Source organism: Schistocerca piceifrons, chromosome 8, assembly GCF_021461385.2.
Source record: "Schistocerca piceifrons isolate TAMUIC-IGC-003096 chromosome 8, iqSchPice1.1, whole genome shotgun sequence".
Taxonomy (NCBI): domain Eukaryota; kingdom Metazoa; phylum Arthropoda; class Insecta; order Orthoptera; family Acrididae; genus Schistocerca; species Schistocerca piceifrons.
Window position 1 is genome coordinate 54,417,473 of NC_060145.1, and position 18,872 is coordinate 54,436,344.

Genomic DNA, 18,872 nt, shown 5'->3' on the forward strand with positions numbered 1-18,872 from the left:
GTAAGTCGATATCGCGACTGTGGTAACTACACAAATGTAATTACAACGCAGGTGGAAAATGTTATCCTTTCTAAAACCAACATTCAAATGGAATTTCTGAATGAGAAATCCACTGTGTAAACTTAGTTTTAGTTATATTTATCTGCTCGTAGTTTGTGCGGTTGTGCAGAAATGCGTATCACTTGCGTATCGTGGCCTGTAGTGTACTTCACGCCAGAATGATCATCTGATGTTGGATACGGGTCGCCTCTACGGTTTTGCAGTTTTAATGTCCGGCAGTGTATTTCAGGAGGAGAACATTTTAAGGATCTGACAGTAAAAATACTTTATACCTGGAGTGTCCATGTGCAAAACAGTGATTCAGAGAATGCGTACTTACCTGTTTCTCTTCGTCTTGGCTTTGAAGACGTGTGAAAGCCGCGGTCTTTGCACGCAGTTAGCGTATCGAGCGAGCCTCTGAGTGCGGCATTCATTGCTAGTGGCTGAGTTGGAAAGACAGATGGGAGGTGAGTAAAATTGTGAATAGGAGGCGGAGGGAGGTATTGGGCAACAGAAGTGTGGAAGTGTCAGAGGCGCAGCTCCTTCAAGTCGCTGCAAACGTAAACATGTTTTGGCTAATAGAGCAGTCTTTTATTTTATACCTATTTTACAAATGATTTACATATATACATCAGTTCCTCACGGAGATGACAGTGTTATTGATTCAAAGCGATTGAGAACAGAACATGAAAGATGTGCATATGGACACTCTCGGTAAGAGGTAGGTTTGTTGCCCATCAGTCCACGACCAGCTGGCGGAATGATCCCTCGACGCCGAACAGGTCGCTGCGTGTCTTGGGCTTCCCCATCCTCTTGGACTCGTCCGTGCCGTACTTCTCGTCCTCCTTCAGGTACTCAGCGAAGCTCTCCAGCTGCTTACGCCATGGGGCTGCAACACCAGGCACAGACGCGAGGACCGCACTTGTCATCAGTGTCAAAAACAAAGCTCTCCGTACTTTGTGAGTTCCTAGACTCAGATAGCCGTTAGATAAAATTCTTATATTTGATGATCCCTATAGGCCTCCGAAACGCATCGAGATTAATAAAGAATAATGAATAGCTACAGATAATTTTAACGATTCAAAAATCTTTAACATGCACTATCTGATCAAAAGTATCTGGGCAACTACACTGGTGTCTAAAATTAAAGCAAGAAAAGGAAAGTTTGCAAGGTTCTGTTTATTTGCCGCAAAACAGTACAAACAGTGATAGCAAAGTAGACACAATGTAAAGAGTACAGAACGTAGTCAACTGCAACAAGCATAATGGTAGACAAAAAATGTTCTTGCTTTTTCCCATCTTAATGGATTTGCAAACTCATTCTGACAACCGGTTAAGGTGGTCAGTATGAGGTGTGACCACCTCTTGCACCAATACTGGCCTGACGAAGACGGGACACGCTGTGAATGAGGTCATCAATCTCATGTTGAAGCAATAACGCACATTCTTCCTGCAGAGTTGCTCACAAGTCTTTGAGAGCGGTTAGTGGTTGCTGACATGACGCAACGCCTCTCCCTAGTGCATCCCAGACATGCTCCATTTGATTCAAATCGGGAGAGCGAGCAGCCCACGCCATGAGTGCAATATCTTCCGTTTCCAAAAAAACATCAGCCATCAGTGCCCTATGAGATCGAGCATTATTGAAAGACGTCTACAGACGTTAAAGTAACCTCTGGCATGCCACAGGGGAGTGTTATGGGACCATTGCTTTTCACAATATATATAAATGACCTAGCAGTAAGTGTCGGAAGTTCCATGCGGCTTTTCGCGGATGATGCTGTAGTATACAGAGACGTTGCAGCATTAGAAAATTGCAGCGAAATGCAGGAAGATCTGCAGCGGATAGGCACTTGGTGCAGGGAGTGGCAACTGACCCTTAACAGAGACAAATGTAATGTATTGCGAATACATAGAAAGAAGGATCCTTTATTGTATGACTATATGATAGCGGAACAAACACTGGTAGCGGTTACTTCTGTGAAATATCTGGGAGTATGCGTGCGGAACGATTTGAAGTGGAATGATCATATAAAATTAATTGTTGGTAAGGCGCCCGCGCGAGATTTGCAACGGTCGGTGGGACGCCTCCGTCGCCACGTGGCCCGCAGCTTAGGGTATTGTTTGGTTTTTCGCGCAATACGCGAAAACTATGTAACTTACGGTGAAGAGAGATGCAGCAGTGGATTGTGGTCAGCAATATGCACCTTCTGAAAGATCGATCTTTATTTCAAGTCAAGAGACGCAAAAGTTATAGTAACCTCAAAATCGGTTGATATCACGAATACTGAAAGATTAATAAAAGTAGTAGATAACAACTTACAGGGATGAGCGAGCACTCATTAAAAACGTTTCGTCATAGCGGATCGAGTGCCGTAGTCATACGTTAAGATTCATAAATAATTAAAACCGTAAAGAGCAATAAACAAAGTTTGAGGGAAAACTGTTTATAAAATTCAATAGAAAAATCATGACGTAAAGAACGGCACTATATAATAATTTGGGTTGCATCACACGTATTTTAAACTAGTGAAGTTATACTGTACACTTAAGTTGCAATAGTTTTCATTGTTTGCAAATTTTTATTAACATTTATCGCCCATAATTAATTAATTATTATAGATATGAAGATTATGAGCAGTGCAATGTATAGTTCGCTATATATTACATCTAAAAACGGTGCTATATGCAGTTCTTTGTTAAAACTTTGCAGCTAAGATGTCAACAAACAAATTTGCGCTAAGTGGCGAATTTTTGCAGAAACTAAAACTTGATTTACGGGCGATGGAATAATCCTAGAAATTAATGTAAAGTAGTGGGTAAGATGTACTTTTTAGCGCGGTTCCGATGGTGTACTTATTTCTGTCGAGGGATGTATGTATCAAAATTTGTAACCTTAACTGGTGAGATTGGTACTTAAATAATCGGGGGGGGGGGGGGGGGGTGGACATCCGAGCTTATATATAAGCGAGCGGCCATCTTGGTCAGAGGTCAGTCGTTGGTCAGTCGTTTTGGAGGGTGGGTGGCGAGCGAGCCCCACTTGAGTGGCCCATGTAGTCGTTTGAGAATTTTTTATCGCGCCGATTTATTTCGATATAGAGTATTGTTTGATAGCGCAAGTGTCCAAGCATATATTTGGTGAACTGGAAGTGTTACGATTATTTGTGTGAGTACGAATTACGAGGTATACATCGGCATAAGTGAACATGCGGCGATCTGTGATTTCGCGCCAAAACTGCTAGAACAAAGAGGACAGTGGGACTTGTGGTTTTGTTCGAATTGATTGAGTAATTTTCGTTTATAGCAGCCTACATTACTGCTATTGGGGGCTCGGAGCCAAATTATTATTAAAGTAAAACTGTAAACCGTCTCACCAGTGCTAATTTCATTGTGTGAAAGAATAGGACAACGCCAATAAATAGTGATTGAACTGTGTCGTGAAAAACTGATTTTGCTATAACAATCGCCTAATTTTTGTTCCCTAGCATAAACTGTACTCATGTCTGAGTGAATAATTGATTCAAAAACTATAACTAATGCGCGGGTGTGGAACAGTGTACTAATGCACCAAGTGTGGAACTCATCCCATGAGACATGTGTGAGAGCCAAAATTTGCAGTAACATTTTTTAACCAACATTTGTAAATGCACATTCATGTGAACTCTCTTCAACCGCACTTCTTTATTTACCGCCCCGTCGCACCGTTCTACCTGTCACAGAAAAATCCAATTCTTATCATTTCCACACCAGCCGATGGTCTGTACATGTACGAAGTCGTATTGAAACATGCCTCCTCGATACTTGAATTTTGTTTACCAAGCACTTCGTGTCGTAGGCCAGTAAAATTCTTAGATGCATTAACGCAATTAATCTGACTACGTCTGATGTTATGCAGGCGACATTTTTGTGTGAGTCATCACTTTTAGGGATGAGAGTGCTTGACCATAAGTTCCTCCTTGTAAAACACAGAGCTACTATAAGTGATTGATTCGCTTTCAGAGTGCTATATTTTCCAAAATATTACATGTACAAATATGATTGAAGCATGGTAAGAACCGTGACTCTGAGTTTGCATTGTGCCCACCTGTTGGCTTGCTTTGACAAAATGGGGACAGAGCAAGGAAAGAGAACCTTTGGTCTCCAAGCTGGTACTCAGCGACGAAGCACCCTCTCCATTTATATGGAAAGGTTAATCGACACAATATGAGAGTGTGGGGCTCTGAAAATCCTCAGAAATTGTGGAACTTGACCGAGGTTCGCGAAGGTTAACGTTTTCTGTGCAGTGTCGCAGACGAAGCTGTATGGGCTGTTCTCCTTCTGTGACAAGTCTCTGATGTGCACCTCTTACCGTGATACGTTGTAATTGTGTTTGTTTCCACAACTGACTGCTGTTTCCGAGGATTCCATCTTCCAACAAGACAGGACACCCTCTCATTGGAGTGTCGATGTTCGTCACTACCTAAACAAACTAATTCCGCATCGCAGGATTTGGCGTAGTGATGAAGATGATGTGGCTCTATTCCCTTGCCCCACCCCGTCTAACCCCCTTCCACTTAGCCCTGGGACAAAACGACCATTAAGGACTGAGCTGTTGCGATGAAAATGGGCACGATGTTGCTACAGTACATGTGGAACTAACTTTAGACAACCACGTGAACGTGTGTCTTGCGGCCATAGGGGCACTCACAGAACATTTGTAGAGTTTTTGAGACTTTTCAGCGTGTGGAAAAGTGTAAATTTGACTGGTACAGTGTTGTACCCAGACGCTCCGCTCCACTTTAGAGAAAGCCACGAAATATGAAATTAGATGAACAGCTTGAAATTTGTGACATCTATAACATGATAAAATTTTTTATATAATAAAACAGTCCCAACTGCATAAAGATGTTTATTTATTTACTGCTGACCAGTTTCGGTCACTGTTATGGTCATCATCAGACATTCACTCTGTGAAGAGAGTAACATGAATATACTTAGAGGAATCTTAACTACAAACACAAAAAGAAACACGGTACATCAAAAAATACTTAAAACAAAACAGTACTCATGGGTGTCTGCTGAAGCTGGCGATATACAGGCGCCACTGTACGAGGAATATAACCACTGCGACCAGAACAGTGGTCGAAACCGGTTATTAGAAAATAAGTAAACATCTTTATGCGGTTGGGGCCGTTTCATTACATAAAAAATTTTAACATAACCACTGACTTTCTAAATGAAAAAAATAAAATGTTTCAAAAAATTTTACTTGATGAAAGTACTGTGGTCGAACCTCGATACGTCAGGTGGCTGAAGAGAATGCCAACAAGAAAGTGCTAAGTGTATGTGAGACATGGGAAGCGCATTCCTAAATTCAAACACCAGTCAGCTCACTGCTAGTGAAGGTAATGTTGGTAGTTGAGCCGGTAGCACTAGTTGACACGCTTATGTCCTGTTGTGCATGCAGTACAGCTCTGTTTCTAAGAACTTGTAAATACACCACATACACCAAGTTCAATGGAAACCAGGAAACCAGTCATTGAACACGCTAATTTTAACGCATACATTTTTATGCACAGTGATCAACAATGCAGTTATAAAGTTCGACCAACGGGAAAATATACCCCAAAAAGCACTAAAATGCAATATCCATCAGCAGACCATAGCTGCAAGTAAAAATGTAACTGGTGCTGCAAAATTCAATCAAAATACAAGAGCAGCAATAGATCGCAAAGTAAGCAAGCTTCTTGAAAAAGAAATTAGGAAGTAAAAGTTGAGACCTTCATATGCGACAAAGGATAAAAAAAACCTTAATATCCAGGAATAATCAAGTGAAAAGCACTAAATCCGTAGTTTCAAAGGCAGTCAGAGCAAGACAGTAGTTATGATGGCCGAAGTAGAGTACGTAGACCAAACACATATATTCTTTCACGTTATTACAGTAATATTCAGGACATTGATAAACACCAACTGAAGCAAGTTTAAAATAAAATTATGGATCAGTTAAAGAAAACACATTTTTTGTTGACAGAAACTGAAAATAAGTATCTTTTATGCACGAACCCAAAGGTACCACATTTAAGATCACAAACTGAAACGCAAATAATGAAATCTAATAAAACTAGCAAAAAACTGCACATAAATTCAATAAAATACTGATGAAAAATTATACAAATGAAGCAACATAATACTAGCTGGGGAACTAAAAGTCACAAAACTCCCTCAAGACGCTAAATTTTTATCGCTGGACATTATCAGCATTTACTCAAACATACCTGTACAAGAAGCTGTAGCAGAAATCAAAAATAACATTCTGAAACATATGGAAATTGCATACACATATGCTATTGCTGAATTCGTGGAAATCCTGCAGATAATCCTAGATTACAACTATTTTTCATTTAATGTCAGCAATTATAAGCAGCCAGATGACCTAGCAATGCGACCGTATGCATCTGCTACCACAGCTGACGTACATGTAAGTCATTTGGGACAAAAATTGTTTAACAGCCAAAAGAAAATTGTGTTCCATAGGAGATGTGTAGATGACACACTACTGCTAGTAAAGGAGATGACAGATATACAGGGTGGTCCATTGATAGTAACTGGGCCAAATATCTCACGAAATAAGCATCAAGCGAAAGAACTACAAAGAACGAAACTCGTCTAGCTTGAAGGGGGAACCAGAAGGCGTTATGGTTGGCCCGCTAGATGGCGCTGCCATAGGTCAAAATGATATCAACTGCGTTTTTTTAAACAGGAACCCCCAATTTTTATTACATATTCGTGTAGTACGTAAAGAAATATGAATGTTTTAGTTGGACCACTTTTTTCGCTTTGTGATAGATGGCGCTCTAATAATCACAAACGTACTTATACGTACGTGGCATCACGTAACATTCCGGCAGTGCGTATGGTATCTGCTTCGTGATACATTACTCGTGTTAAAATCGACCGTTCACCAATTGCGGAAAAGGTCGATATCGTGTTGATGTATGGCTATTGTGATCAAAATGCCCAACGGGCGTGTGCTATGTATGCTGCTCGGTATCCTGGACGACATCATCCAAGTGTCCGGACCGTTCGCCGGATAGTTACGTTATTTAAGGAAACAGGAAGTGTTCAGCCACATGTGAAGCATCAGTCACGACCTGCAATAAATGATGATTCCCAAGTAGGTGTTTTAGCTGCTGTGTTTTAGCAGACAAATTGCGCGAGAATCGGGAATCTCAAAAACGCCGGTGTTGAGAATGCTACATCAACATCGATTGCACCCGTACCATAATTCTGTGCACCAGGAATTGCATGGCGACGACTTTGAACGTCGTGTACAGTTCTGTCACTGGGCACAAGAGAAATTACGGGACGATCACAGATTTTATGCACGCGTTCTATTTAGCGACGAAGCGTCATTCTCCAACAGCGGTAACGGAAACCGGCATAATATGCACTATTGGGCAACGGAAAATCCACGATGGCTGCGACAAGTGGAACACCAGCGACCTTGGTGGGTTAATGTATGGTGCGGTATTATGGGAGGAAGGATAATTGGCCCCCATTTTATCGCTGGCAATCTAAATGGTGCGATGTATGCTGATTTCCTACCGTAATGTTCTACCAGTGTTACTACAAAATGGTTCACTGCATGAGAGAATGGCGATGTACTTCCAACATGATGGATGTCCGGCACATACATCGCGTGTGGTTGAAGCGGTATTGAATAGTATATTTCATGACAGGTGGATTGGTCGTCGAAGTACCATACCATGGCCCGCACGTTCACAGGATCTGACGTCCCCGGATTTCTTTCTGTGGGGAAAGTTGAAGGATATTTGCTACCGCGATCTAACGACAACGCTTGACAACATGCGTCAGCGCATTGTAAATGCATGAGCGAACATTACGCAAGGCGAACTACTCGATGTTGAGAGGAATGTCGTTACACGTATTGCCAAATGCATTGAGGTTGACGGACATCATTTAGAGCATTTATTGCATTAATGTGGTATTTACAGGTAATCACGCTGTAACAGCATGCGTTCTCAGAAATGATACGTTCACAAAGGTACGTGTATCACAGTGGAACAACCGAAATAAAATGTTCAAAGGTACGTACGTTCTGTATTTTAATTTAAAAAAACCTACCTGTTACCAACTGTTCGTCTAAAATTGTGAGCCATATGTTTGTGACTATTACAGCGCCTTGTATCACAAAGCGAAAAAAGTGGTCGGACTAAAACATTCATATTTCTTAACGTACTACACCAATATGTAATAAACAATGGGGGTTCCTATTTAAAAAAAACGTAATTGATACCCGTTTTACCTATGGCAGCGCCATGCAGCGGGCCAACCATAGCGCCATCTGGTTTCCCTCTTCAAGCTAGACAAGATTCGTTCTTTGCAGTTTTTTCGTTTGACGCTTATTTCGTGAGATATTTGGCCCGGTCACGATCAATGGACCACCCTGTATAGTGGACATGCCTAACTACTCCGACACGGTACACTAGACAATTACATGTATAGTGCAACAACAACTGCACAGAAGTATCAGATACGTAGACCTAAATATGACAAAGCACAGCAATACATGCGCGCTGAAAATGTATAGGAAAAATGCAGTGTCCTACACCACAGTCCATGCAACTTCATGTCGTTCAAACATTCGTAAACAAGCGGCATAGACACTGAGGTGACAAAGGTCATAGGATGATGATATTCACATATCCAGATGGCGGCAGTATCGCGTACACTAGGTATTAAAGGGCAGTGCACTGGCGGAGCTGTTATTTGCACTCGGGTGATTCATTTGTACAATTTTCCGATATGATTATGGCCGCACGACGGGTATTCAGGAGTTTTGAACGCGGAATGGTGGCTGGAGCTAGAAACACAGGACATTCCATTTCGGAAATCGTTAGGGAATTCAATAGTCCGAGATCGACATTGTTAAGAGCGTGCCGAGAACACCAAATTTCAGGCGTTACCACGGGCAACGCAGTGGCCGACGGCCTTCTCCACCCAAATCGCCCAACATGAATACCATAGAACACTTATGGGACATATTCGAGAGGTCAGTTCGTGCACAAAATTCCGCACCGGCTACACTTTCGCAATTATGGATGGCTGTAGAGGCAGCATGGCTTATTATTTCTACATAGGACTTCCAAAGGCTTTCTGAGTCCATGTTGCGTCAAGTTGCTACAGTACGCTGGGCAAAAGGAGGACCGACACGATGTTGGGAGATACCGCCTGATTTTTGTCACTTCAGTATAGGTTAATGCTGCGCAGGGAAATTAAAATATCGTTGAAACGTGCACTGGAAATAAAAATAGTGAAACAGATGACAGTTTTCATGACTACACTGTGTCCATCGTAGACTCAGTACTACACAAAATAAAGATCCATACACATACGAGTCGGTCGGGGTGGCCGAGCGGTTCTAGGCACTACAGTCTGGAACCGCGCGACCGCTACTGTCGTAGGTTCGAATCCTGGCTCGGGCTTGCATGTGTGTGATGTCCTTAGGTTGGTTAGGTTTAAGTAGTTCTAAGTTATAGGGGACTGATGACATCAGAAGTTAAGTCCCATGGTGCTGAGAGCCATTGGAACCATTTTTTTACTATACACAAACGACGCCAAAGATAAGGATAAAAACGAATCCATATCTGGCATCACATACATTGGAACAATAGCATCAAAGACTACAAATACGTTAAAAAAAAACACTGAATAAAAAGTCAGTTTTCTAAATCTAACAAACTACAAGAGAAACTAATATAAAAATAAACTGTAATCGTGACCCGTATTCAGATTCTGGAAATACACAAAATATCGTGCAAGAACTGCTACATTTTCCACCTTGGACAAACACGCAGAGACTTCTACAACAAGTGTACAGAGCACTGTAAAGTCTACAAATACATCAGCAACAGTCGCACACACACACACACACACACACACACACACACACAATACAACCAGGGAAAAATAACAAAATGTAAGAGTACTCCACCAACAAAGTAAAGGTCATAAAATGGATCTGGGGACTTACACTGCAAAAAATGTGAAGACCAAATATTAAATGATAACTGGAAAGTGAATCAGTGAATTTCTTTGGACGCCTAAACAAAAATAGTGATACACAGAAATAAATACCAAATAATGACTTCGATTATTAAAGGGAACATCTGTAGGAAACTATAGTATATCATAGACTGTGGGCGACCCGTAGTGTTCTCTTTGTTGAATGTATGTAAAAATATCTTTGTAACTGTTTTTTTTAGAACGTTTGCTGCTGTTGTGTACCATCCACAGAAAATTGTGTGTGATGTTTAATATGTGTGAGTTTCTGCACAAGTGGACCACAAGAAAACCGTTTGTAGGAGTTCTCTCCGAATCCTCAATGAAGTCTATGTAAAAATCCATCATGGATTAAAATGGGCTCAAATGGCACTGAGCGCTATGGGACTTAACATCTAGGGTCATCAGTCCCCTAGAATTTAAAACTACTAAAACCTAACTAACTTAAGGACACACACACATCCATACCCGAGGCTGGATACGAACCTGCGACCGTAGCGGTCGCGCGGTTCCAGACTGAAGCGCCTAGAACCGCTCGGCTCATGGATTAAAAATTGTCCGTGTTTCTACGGTACAGATGACAGAACAATGCAGCACCTCATAGCTCGAAAGCATCACTAATAAATCGCATAACACACGGTAAACACATTTGAAATTGGCAATTTTTTTCCCGAAACATGTTATGCGGAATGTGAATAAAAGGTAGAAGAAAAACTCATAAACAAATCCTTCTTTTTTTTTCGAAGATTGTGTCTTCTGTTTGGATAATGTTCAGTTATTACTGCACATATCACTTTTAAATCTGTCCGTCCACGTGGAGCTTTCCAGGGATCTCGGGAATTTAATTTTTTGTCTCTCCACCTTACTACTATTTATAATTCGTTATCCATGACACTGGACCATAGATCTGATTTGGTACAGTCTTCACTTTGTAAAATGTCAATCATGTTTTTTCCTAGATGTTGATCGATGTTATACCCTGATATTTACTCAGTTTATGATAGACGTCATGATCACTGTAGTAAGTCATGTCACAGACAAGGCATTAGAAGTAAGACACTTGCTCAATTGGTCTGTGACCAAGGCTTATTTCTGTTCGTACTGGATATTAGCCTGTAAAAGCCAATTTCTGGTCTTTGTGACATCGATCACAAACTGGATAAGTACTAGCTCATACGCCGAACTAGCCGAAGGAAATTATCTACAAAAATGAGAAAAATACGAGTATGAAATTTTGCAAAGTTAACGCTGTGACAGAGACATGGGTAACGAGTTTTGAACATTTCGGTAACATCCAGAAAAACCGAAATGAAATTCTTCAAACCAATGAAAGGCTACATTAGACCGGATGGACTTAAAAATGAGGAAAATTGAATATTTTTAAAATAGAGACAGAATCAATGAAAGTGAAGAAAGATGCATCTCACATCTGGACAGAATAGAAGAAGGAAGAACACTAGAAGAAATTTTAACATACAGTCGGTAAAGGATACAGTGGAAGACTAAGGAAAGGATAGCAACAATTTCCTCTGTGGTCGAAGAAGTCGAATCACCTATTGTTTGAAAAGAGAAGAGAAGAGAAGAGAAGAGAAGAGAAGAGAAGAGAAGAGAAGAGAAGAGAAGAGAAGAGAAGAGAAGAGAAGAGAAGGAGAAGCACTGCGAGCAAGATAGAAAGTTCTAGAAAGTTCTAGCATTTTTAGGAATATTCTGGAACCGGGATTGTAAATGCTTTGTTCCAAGTATAACGCTATGTTTGTCAGTATTATTTTAGGAACCAATAAAAACTGATAATCCGTCGCTAAAAGAACAAAGCGTTAGAGAATATTTACATAATCTCGCCTGAAACAGCAAAGAGATAAGACGGCTTGGGAAACTAAAAGGAAGAAAAAGAAATTCGAAGTGTAAAACAATGTGTCTGTACACTGAGGGGGACAAAAGTCATGGAATACCTCCTAATACCGTGTCGGAGCTTCTTTTGCCCAGCGTAGTGCAGCAGTTGGACGTGACATGGACGCAACAAGCCGTTGGAAGACCCCTCCAGAAATAATGAGCTGTACTGCATCTATAGCCGGCCATAATTGCAAAACTGTTGTCGGTGCAGGATTTTGTGCACGAACTAACCTCTCGATTGTGCCCCATAAATATTCAATGGAATTCATGTCGGGCGATCTAAGTAGCCAAATCATTCGCTCGGACTGTCCAGGATGTTCTTCAAACCAATCGCCAACAACTGTGCCCGAGTTGTTTCGGAACATCGAGTCCATGAATGGCTGCAAAAGCTGTCCAAGTAGCCGAACACGCACATTTACAGTCCATTACCGGTTCAGTGGGACCAGAGGACCCAGCCCATTCTGTGGTGTCACCGCCAGACACCACGCTTGCTAGGTGGTAGCCTTTAAATCGGCCGCGGTCCATTAGTATACGTCGGACCCGCGTGTCGCCACTGTCAGTGATTGCACACCGAGCGCCACCACACGGCAGGTCTAGAGAGACGCCCTAGCACTCGTCCCAGCTGTACAGCAGACTTTGCTAGCGATGCTACACTGACAAATACGCTCTCATTTGCCGAGACGATAGTTAGCATAGCCTTCAGCTACGTCATTTGCTACATCCTAGCAAGGCGCCATTACCAGTTATATTGAGATTGTAATTATGTATCATAAAGAGCGATGTTCTCCAATTATAGATTAAAGTTAAGTATTCCAAGATCTTCGTACTTTATTTGCAATTCTCAAGACATTGTCCTGTTCCAGACCACACGCCAGTCTGCGTGAGCTTAAACGCGTGCCTTTCGGCTACCTCCAAGTGGCTTGGCTGTCTTGCCAAGTCACTACACATTCCACGTAAACACAACCAAAACCGTTATGGACCCACCACGAGTTTTTGAGTGCCTTGTTGACAACTTGGGTCCATGGCTTCGTGGGGTCTGCGCCACTCTAGAACGCCACCACCAGCTTTTACCAACTGAAATCGGGGCTCATCTGACCAGGTCACGGTTTTCCAGTAGTCTAGGGCCCAACCGATACGGTCACGACCACATGAGAGGCGTTGCAGGCGATTTCTTGCTGTCAAGCAAAGGATCTAGGCTCGATCCTCTGCTGCCATGGTTCATTAACACCAAATTTCGCCGCACTGTCCTAAAGGGTATGCTCCTCGTACGCCCCACTTCGATTCCTGCGGTTGTTTCACGCAGTGTTGCTTGTCTGTGAGCATTGACAATACGCAAATGCCGCTGCTCTCGGTCGTTACGTGAAGGACGTCGGCCACTGCGTTGTAAGTGGTGACAGGTAAGACCTGAAATTTTGTATTCTCGCCACACTCTTGTCACTGTGGATCTCGGAATATTGACCTTCCCAAGGATTTCCGAAGTGGAATGTCCCTACGCTTCTAGCTGCTACTACCTTTCCGCATTGCGATGCTGTTAATACCCGTCCTGTGGCCATAGTAACGTCGAAAATCTTTTCGAATGAATCACCTGATTACAAATGACAGCCCCGCAAATGCAATGTTCTTTTATACCTACCGTCATCTGTATATGTGCATATCGCTCTGCCATGACTTTAGTTCAAATGTGTGAAATCTTATGGGACTTAACTGCTAAGGTCATCAGTCCCTAAGCTTACACAACACTTAACTTAAATTATCCTAAGGACAAACACACACACACCCATGCCCGAGGGAGCACTCGAACCTCCGCCGGGATCAGCCGCACAGTCCACGACTGCAGCGCCTAAGACCGCTCGGCTAAGCCCGCGCGGCTGACATTAGTCACCTCCGTGTATTAAAAAAGAGACATTATGAACAACAACAGTTGCGATAGGAAAGAAACAATGAAATAATGAACGCTCTTCCCGGGAATCGACGAATCGAAGCACGCACAGAAATTGCAATTACGAACTACCTGCATCGAGCTGGTTTATTTAGTAACATAAAACGAAACATTCATGTAAAAGTGACCCTTAACTATATCCGGGAGAAACCGAGTACTCGAACTAGTCTTCTGTAAAATAATTACCCTCTTCCTGAGCTTGGGCTTCATGAGTGGCAGGAAGAGTCCTGTGATGGCTTCGGAAAAGCTTGGAGTATTCACGAAGTGGATCGCCTTTGGCCTGAAGGGGTACGCGTCCTGAAACAAAGACAGTCACCAAAAGTCAGTGATAGTACGTCTATCACTTCTGATGTTGCTGCTTTTAGAAATCGGGCTGGAAACCACCGATCGAAAAAATTTGAACTGAAAGTGAGGTACTACTAAATACTGTCATGATACATGTAAATCTGAGAAACAAGGTTATCGGCAGTGTGAGCAGCAGTTATATTTGAAGAATCGCTGTTTACAATAGTTTATCTCCATAAGTAGATTCTACAGGTAGGCGCCCAGAGCGTAAAGCGAACCTAAGCGTGTTTTGACACAGCCTTAGGCGAAGAATAGCACCATGGGCTTCAAAATGACTGACGAGTGAAAACCGGTTTAGAGACTGAAATATTTCACGTCAGTATTTGACTTTATCTTTAAGCCGACTGACAGTATGTTCACAGGTCTCTAACTAACGATGACATAATTAACTTTTCGAGATGCTCCGATACCTGGTCTCACATGCTCCCACTGTCTTATCTCGAAGAAGATTTGACTCTTCTGCTTTTATTCAGTGCACAAGTGGATCTCACTAAGATTCACAATCCCAGAATTAGAAGTTACTAGATGTCCATCTGAAACAGCAAAGCGGATGTCCAGATGCCTGTAATAAAAATAGCTACGATTAGAGACTTTGTGTCATTTATTCATGACATTCTTCCAAGTTTCCTGAGTTGAAACAAAATTATGACATCTTAATCGGTCCCGGAAATACGTGAGTTCCTAATACACTGCCTGAAAAAGAAAGTGAAACTTCCAGAAGACATGTTGGGATGTCGATGTAACTTCGTACACGTACATACCATGGGCCGGTATGTAAATGATTAGAGCTTCAACCAGAGTGTATTAGTGTTCCTCGCGTTTAGTGTTGTTACCAAGGCTGGTTGGGCACATAAGCGGCGTGAACGGCGTCAGATGCTGAGGGCATCCCTGTGAAGGAGCAGCGAAGAGGAAAGAAGAATAGCGTGAAATCTTATCAGCGAACAGTTGACACCTACAGATGTGTATTACTCATGCACAGCATTCGATGATAGGCGTCCACCGGCTGAGCGTTACGACAGCGTAAGCACGCCGTACGGATACAAGCAGTTATTTTTTTAACATGTAAATAAGCTTGTGGTTGGAATACGTTTCTATTCGGATGAAAAGGCAAAGAGAGACGTAGATTAATATTTTGCACACCTCCCAGGGATGGAAACAGATCACTTCAGAAAGTTGGGCAACGTGCACTGACCATCTGATAGGAGGCTAAAAGCAAAAAAAAGTGCATTTTCTCCCTAAAGAACACAGCATTTCTGTAGCTAGCCGAGTTCAGTACATCGTGAGTCGTGAATCAACTCTACTACTTCAAGTATTACAGTTACACTCATGTTCATAAAAAAAAAACAGATCACCTTGAACGACAAGAGATTGGACGTTCATGTTCGCAGGACTTCTACATTAGTACGATCTGCAGAAATGATTAGTATTTCAGTCAGCTCGGTACAGCACGTGTCCTGTTGCCTAGCAGGCACAGCGCCCGCCATGGGCCCTGGTAACTTGTTCCCTGTGTGATGGCATCGACACGTATAAGGCGCAAATGGCATCCTGTGGTACAGCCATCCATGCTACATTCAACTGCTCCAAAAGTTCATCTGTGGTGGTTGGCACTGGGTCACAGCGCTGCACTTGTCGTTTCACCATATCCCACACATTTTTCATTGACATCCTCTGACACGTAAGAAGGCACGTGTTTGTGCAGCAGCACGTGGTCGTGCAATGACTTGATGAAAAATTGCGTCTGCTGTTTTGTGCAGAAAGAGTATGGCTAAGGGTAGTAGGATGTTATTTCCGCAGGTATAGCACGCTATACCATAAAGCCTTGAGTTGGGGCTGTATGTCTTGTGCGAATGCACTCACTGTGATGCCGCTCACCATGTCAGCAGCGAGCCAAAATACGTCCATCATTTTCAAACAAACAGAACCTGGATTCGTCCGAAAACACCGTCTGATGCCATTCCTGTCTCCAGTGACGTCCTTCCATTCACTACTGCCGTCTAGCATGTTTCTGCACATTCGTCAAAGGTAGGCGGAGAAGTGGACGACGAATACTTAACCCATGCCGCAGTAATCGGCGACTTACTGTAACCGCTGACAGGGTACGATGCTAGACTGTTCCACTGTGGCGCCAGAGGAGGATGCAGATCCATCTCTTAGTGTTCTGCGGCCTTTCGTGAACCATTCTGAAGACAGTCGTTGCACAGCTGAAACACTTCGTCCACACGAGCAGCAATTTCGCAGGTGAATGCATCACACTCTCTCGTGCCAATAATGCGCCCTCTTTCAAACTCACTGATTTGGCGGTGCGGTTCGCGCATGCGTCTGCGAGGTATCCTGCACGTCTGCCCAAGTCACACTGACCCATTACCTTCGGTTTTCTAGTAACAACGAGGGCCGTAGGTACATTTTACCGGTAGTGGTGTTGCGCCGCGATGTCGACATGGGTCAAATACTAATGATTACTGCAGAACATACTAATGTACATACATGTCCTGTGAATATGTAGCCGGGCGCTGTGGCCGTGCGGTTCTAGGCGCTTCAGTTTGGAACCGCGTGACCGCTACGGTCGCAGGTTCGAATCCTGCCTCGGGCATGGATGTGTGTGATGTCCTTAGGTTAGTTAGGTTTAAGTAGTTCTAAGTTCTAGGGGACTGATAACCTCAGATGTTGCGTCCCACAGTGCTCAGAGCCATTTCAACCATTTGTGAATATGTATGTCCTAGCTCTAGTCGTTCAAGACGTTCAGCTTTTCTTCTGAACATGAGTGTATTTGTGCGAAGACTCGCCTGAATTGGCGTCTGCAGCACCTGTTATCCAGCCACACTATCAATGATAAGAGTTCCCTTTTTTATTCGAAAAGGCAAATATCTGGTGTCAAGTGAACACCTGCCATGTAGATAGCGGCACACGGGCTATAAACACAAGACCATTCTCTTTTAATGTCCATGACAAAGGTTGTCGATTTCGACACTGTACCACTGGGCCAGTATGAGCGTTTTGCGCGACGGTTTCCACTTCTCAAATGCTTTTCAGAAATCTTTGTAACTGATAAAAGGAGACAGGAATGGATGTGCTCTTTCATAACATTTCCTTCCCCATGCGCACTGTAATAGAAATTCCGCTTTTAATAAGCTTTCAGGAGGGGTAAGAAATAGACAAGAAGAGAAGTTTTCGAAATGTGAAACTACAGAATAATGATGAAAAATGAATAAGAAAATCGCATGATTAATTAAGAGCTAATGAGTGGAATCGGAGAGAAAAGAAATTTATGACACATTCATAAGTAAATTAGCCTCTGGCTGTAAGGATGGTTTTTAATTTTTTAACGTCTAAATCACTTCTGGACTGTCATCCCCATCTTCAGATGCACCTTCAGAGATACGTCTCATTGATATTATGTATTATTTTTTTCCGGTAACATTTCAGTGGCCGGCAGGTGTCATTTTGCGTGGTATTGTGGACGCGGCTCTAGTACGTTTGTTGATGGGTGATGACAGCTACCTGTGATACTGAGAAAATAATAACTAACGTCGGTTAGATGTATATTTCAAGGTGCTCCAGAAAATAGAGTTGGCCCTCCCGAAATCAATAAGCCTTTAGAGAAATTAATAACTATCCTTGTAGCCAGAGGCCTGTTTATTCATAATTGCAAATAACGACACGGTTGCAATCTCCCCATTTACTACAATGAAAAATCAAGATAAATTTATAGTACAACTTCACTAGCAGAAGGGGTCGGTTGAGGCGTCAAGGAATAGTTAATTTGGTAGCTGTTAAGGTGATAAGGCTTGTAAAATCAGACCATGAATATACTACAGTAAGCTGGCTCAAATGAACGTAGAGAGCAGAAGTTTTGTAGAGAGACTGGCACCGAGAGCTGCATCAGACCAGTCTTCGGCCCTATGACAACAACAACAACAACAACAACAACAAACAATATGAGGGGGCAGACTTAGACATGAAGCTCTATTTTCTTTTGCAGACGACATCTCCACAATAGCTTTGAACCTTACCCTGCACCGCGTTTTTCATACTCTTTTAATAAATAAATTGGAAGCAGTCTTGATCGCTTAACTTTTTTAATGGTGACCGGTTTCGATCTTTTTGTCAGATCATCTTCGGACTATGAATGTCTGCCGGAGGCGGTGACGTATGGCAATCCTCTTGTTTGTGGCTGGTGCTGTACTCTTTTAATAGCTCAGTTACCTCTACTGGACGCTGTTCTCCTCGTGAAGAGTCAGACAAAAGTAACATGGAACTTCCACAAGGGACGGTAATCAGAATCGGAACAAACCTCAAAATGGGGAAGAGGCTGTCAGAAACTATTTGTCAGCACTTGGGGGGGGGGGGGGGGGCGGAGAATGATTTCTTTGTAGTTGATTGACAACTATGGACAAATATTCTGTGGTGAATGACTTCTGACTTTCGCGTTTCTAAGTCAACCAGCTCCGCAAATTCCCTCACACTGAAATAGGTCACTATCTCTTTCTTAACATGAAACTGCAGCAATGACCACAGCATGTTTCCTTCTTTGCAACGTCTGTCTTTCCCTTAGGCTTTGATAAAAATAAAATGTCATGTGACTACGGCCTCCCGTCGGGTA

At 42.5% G+C, this 18,872-nt stretch overlaps 1 protein-coding gene across 1 annotated transcript in view; it reads right to left on the reverse strand.

The window, feature by feature from the left end:
- Positions 1-776: 776 nt before the first annotated feature.
- The window catches only part of LOC124711141 (retinol-binding protein pinta-like), an 86,134-nt gene continuing 68,038 nt past the window's right edge, over positions 777-18,872 (reverse strand). Inside the window, exons 4-6 of the mRNA XM_047241036.1 lie at positions 14,056-14,224; positions 10,244-10,253; positions 777-960 (exon numbers count right to left, since the gene is read on the reverse strand). Coding sequence (XP_047096992.1) covers positions 777-960; positions 10,244-10,253; positions 14,056-14,224 — 363 coding nt within the window. The remainder of the gene's footprint in view (positions 961-10,243; positions 10,254-14,055; positions 14,225-18,872) is intronic.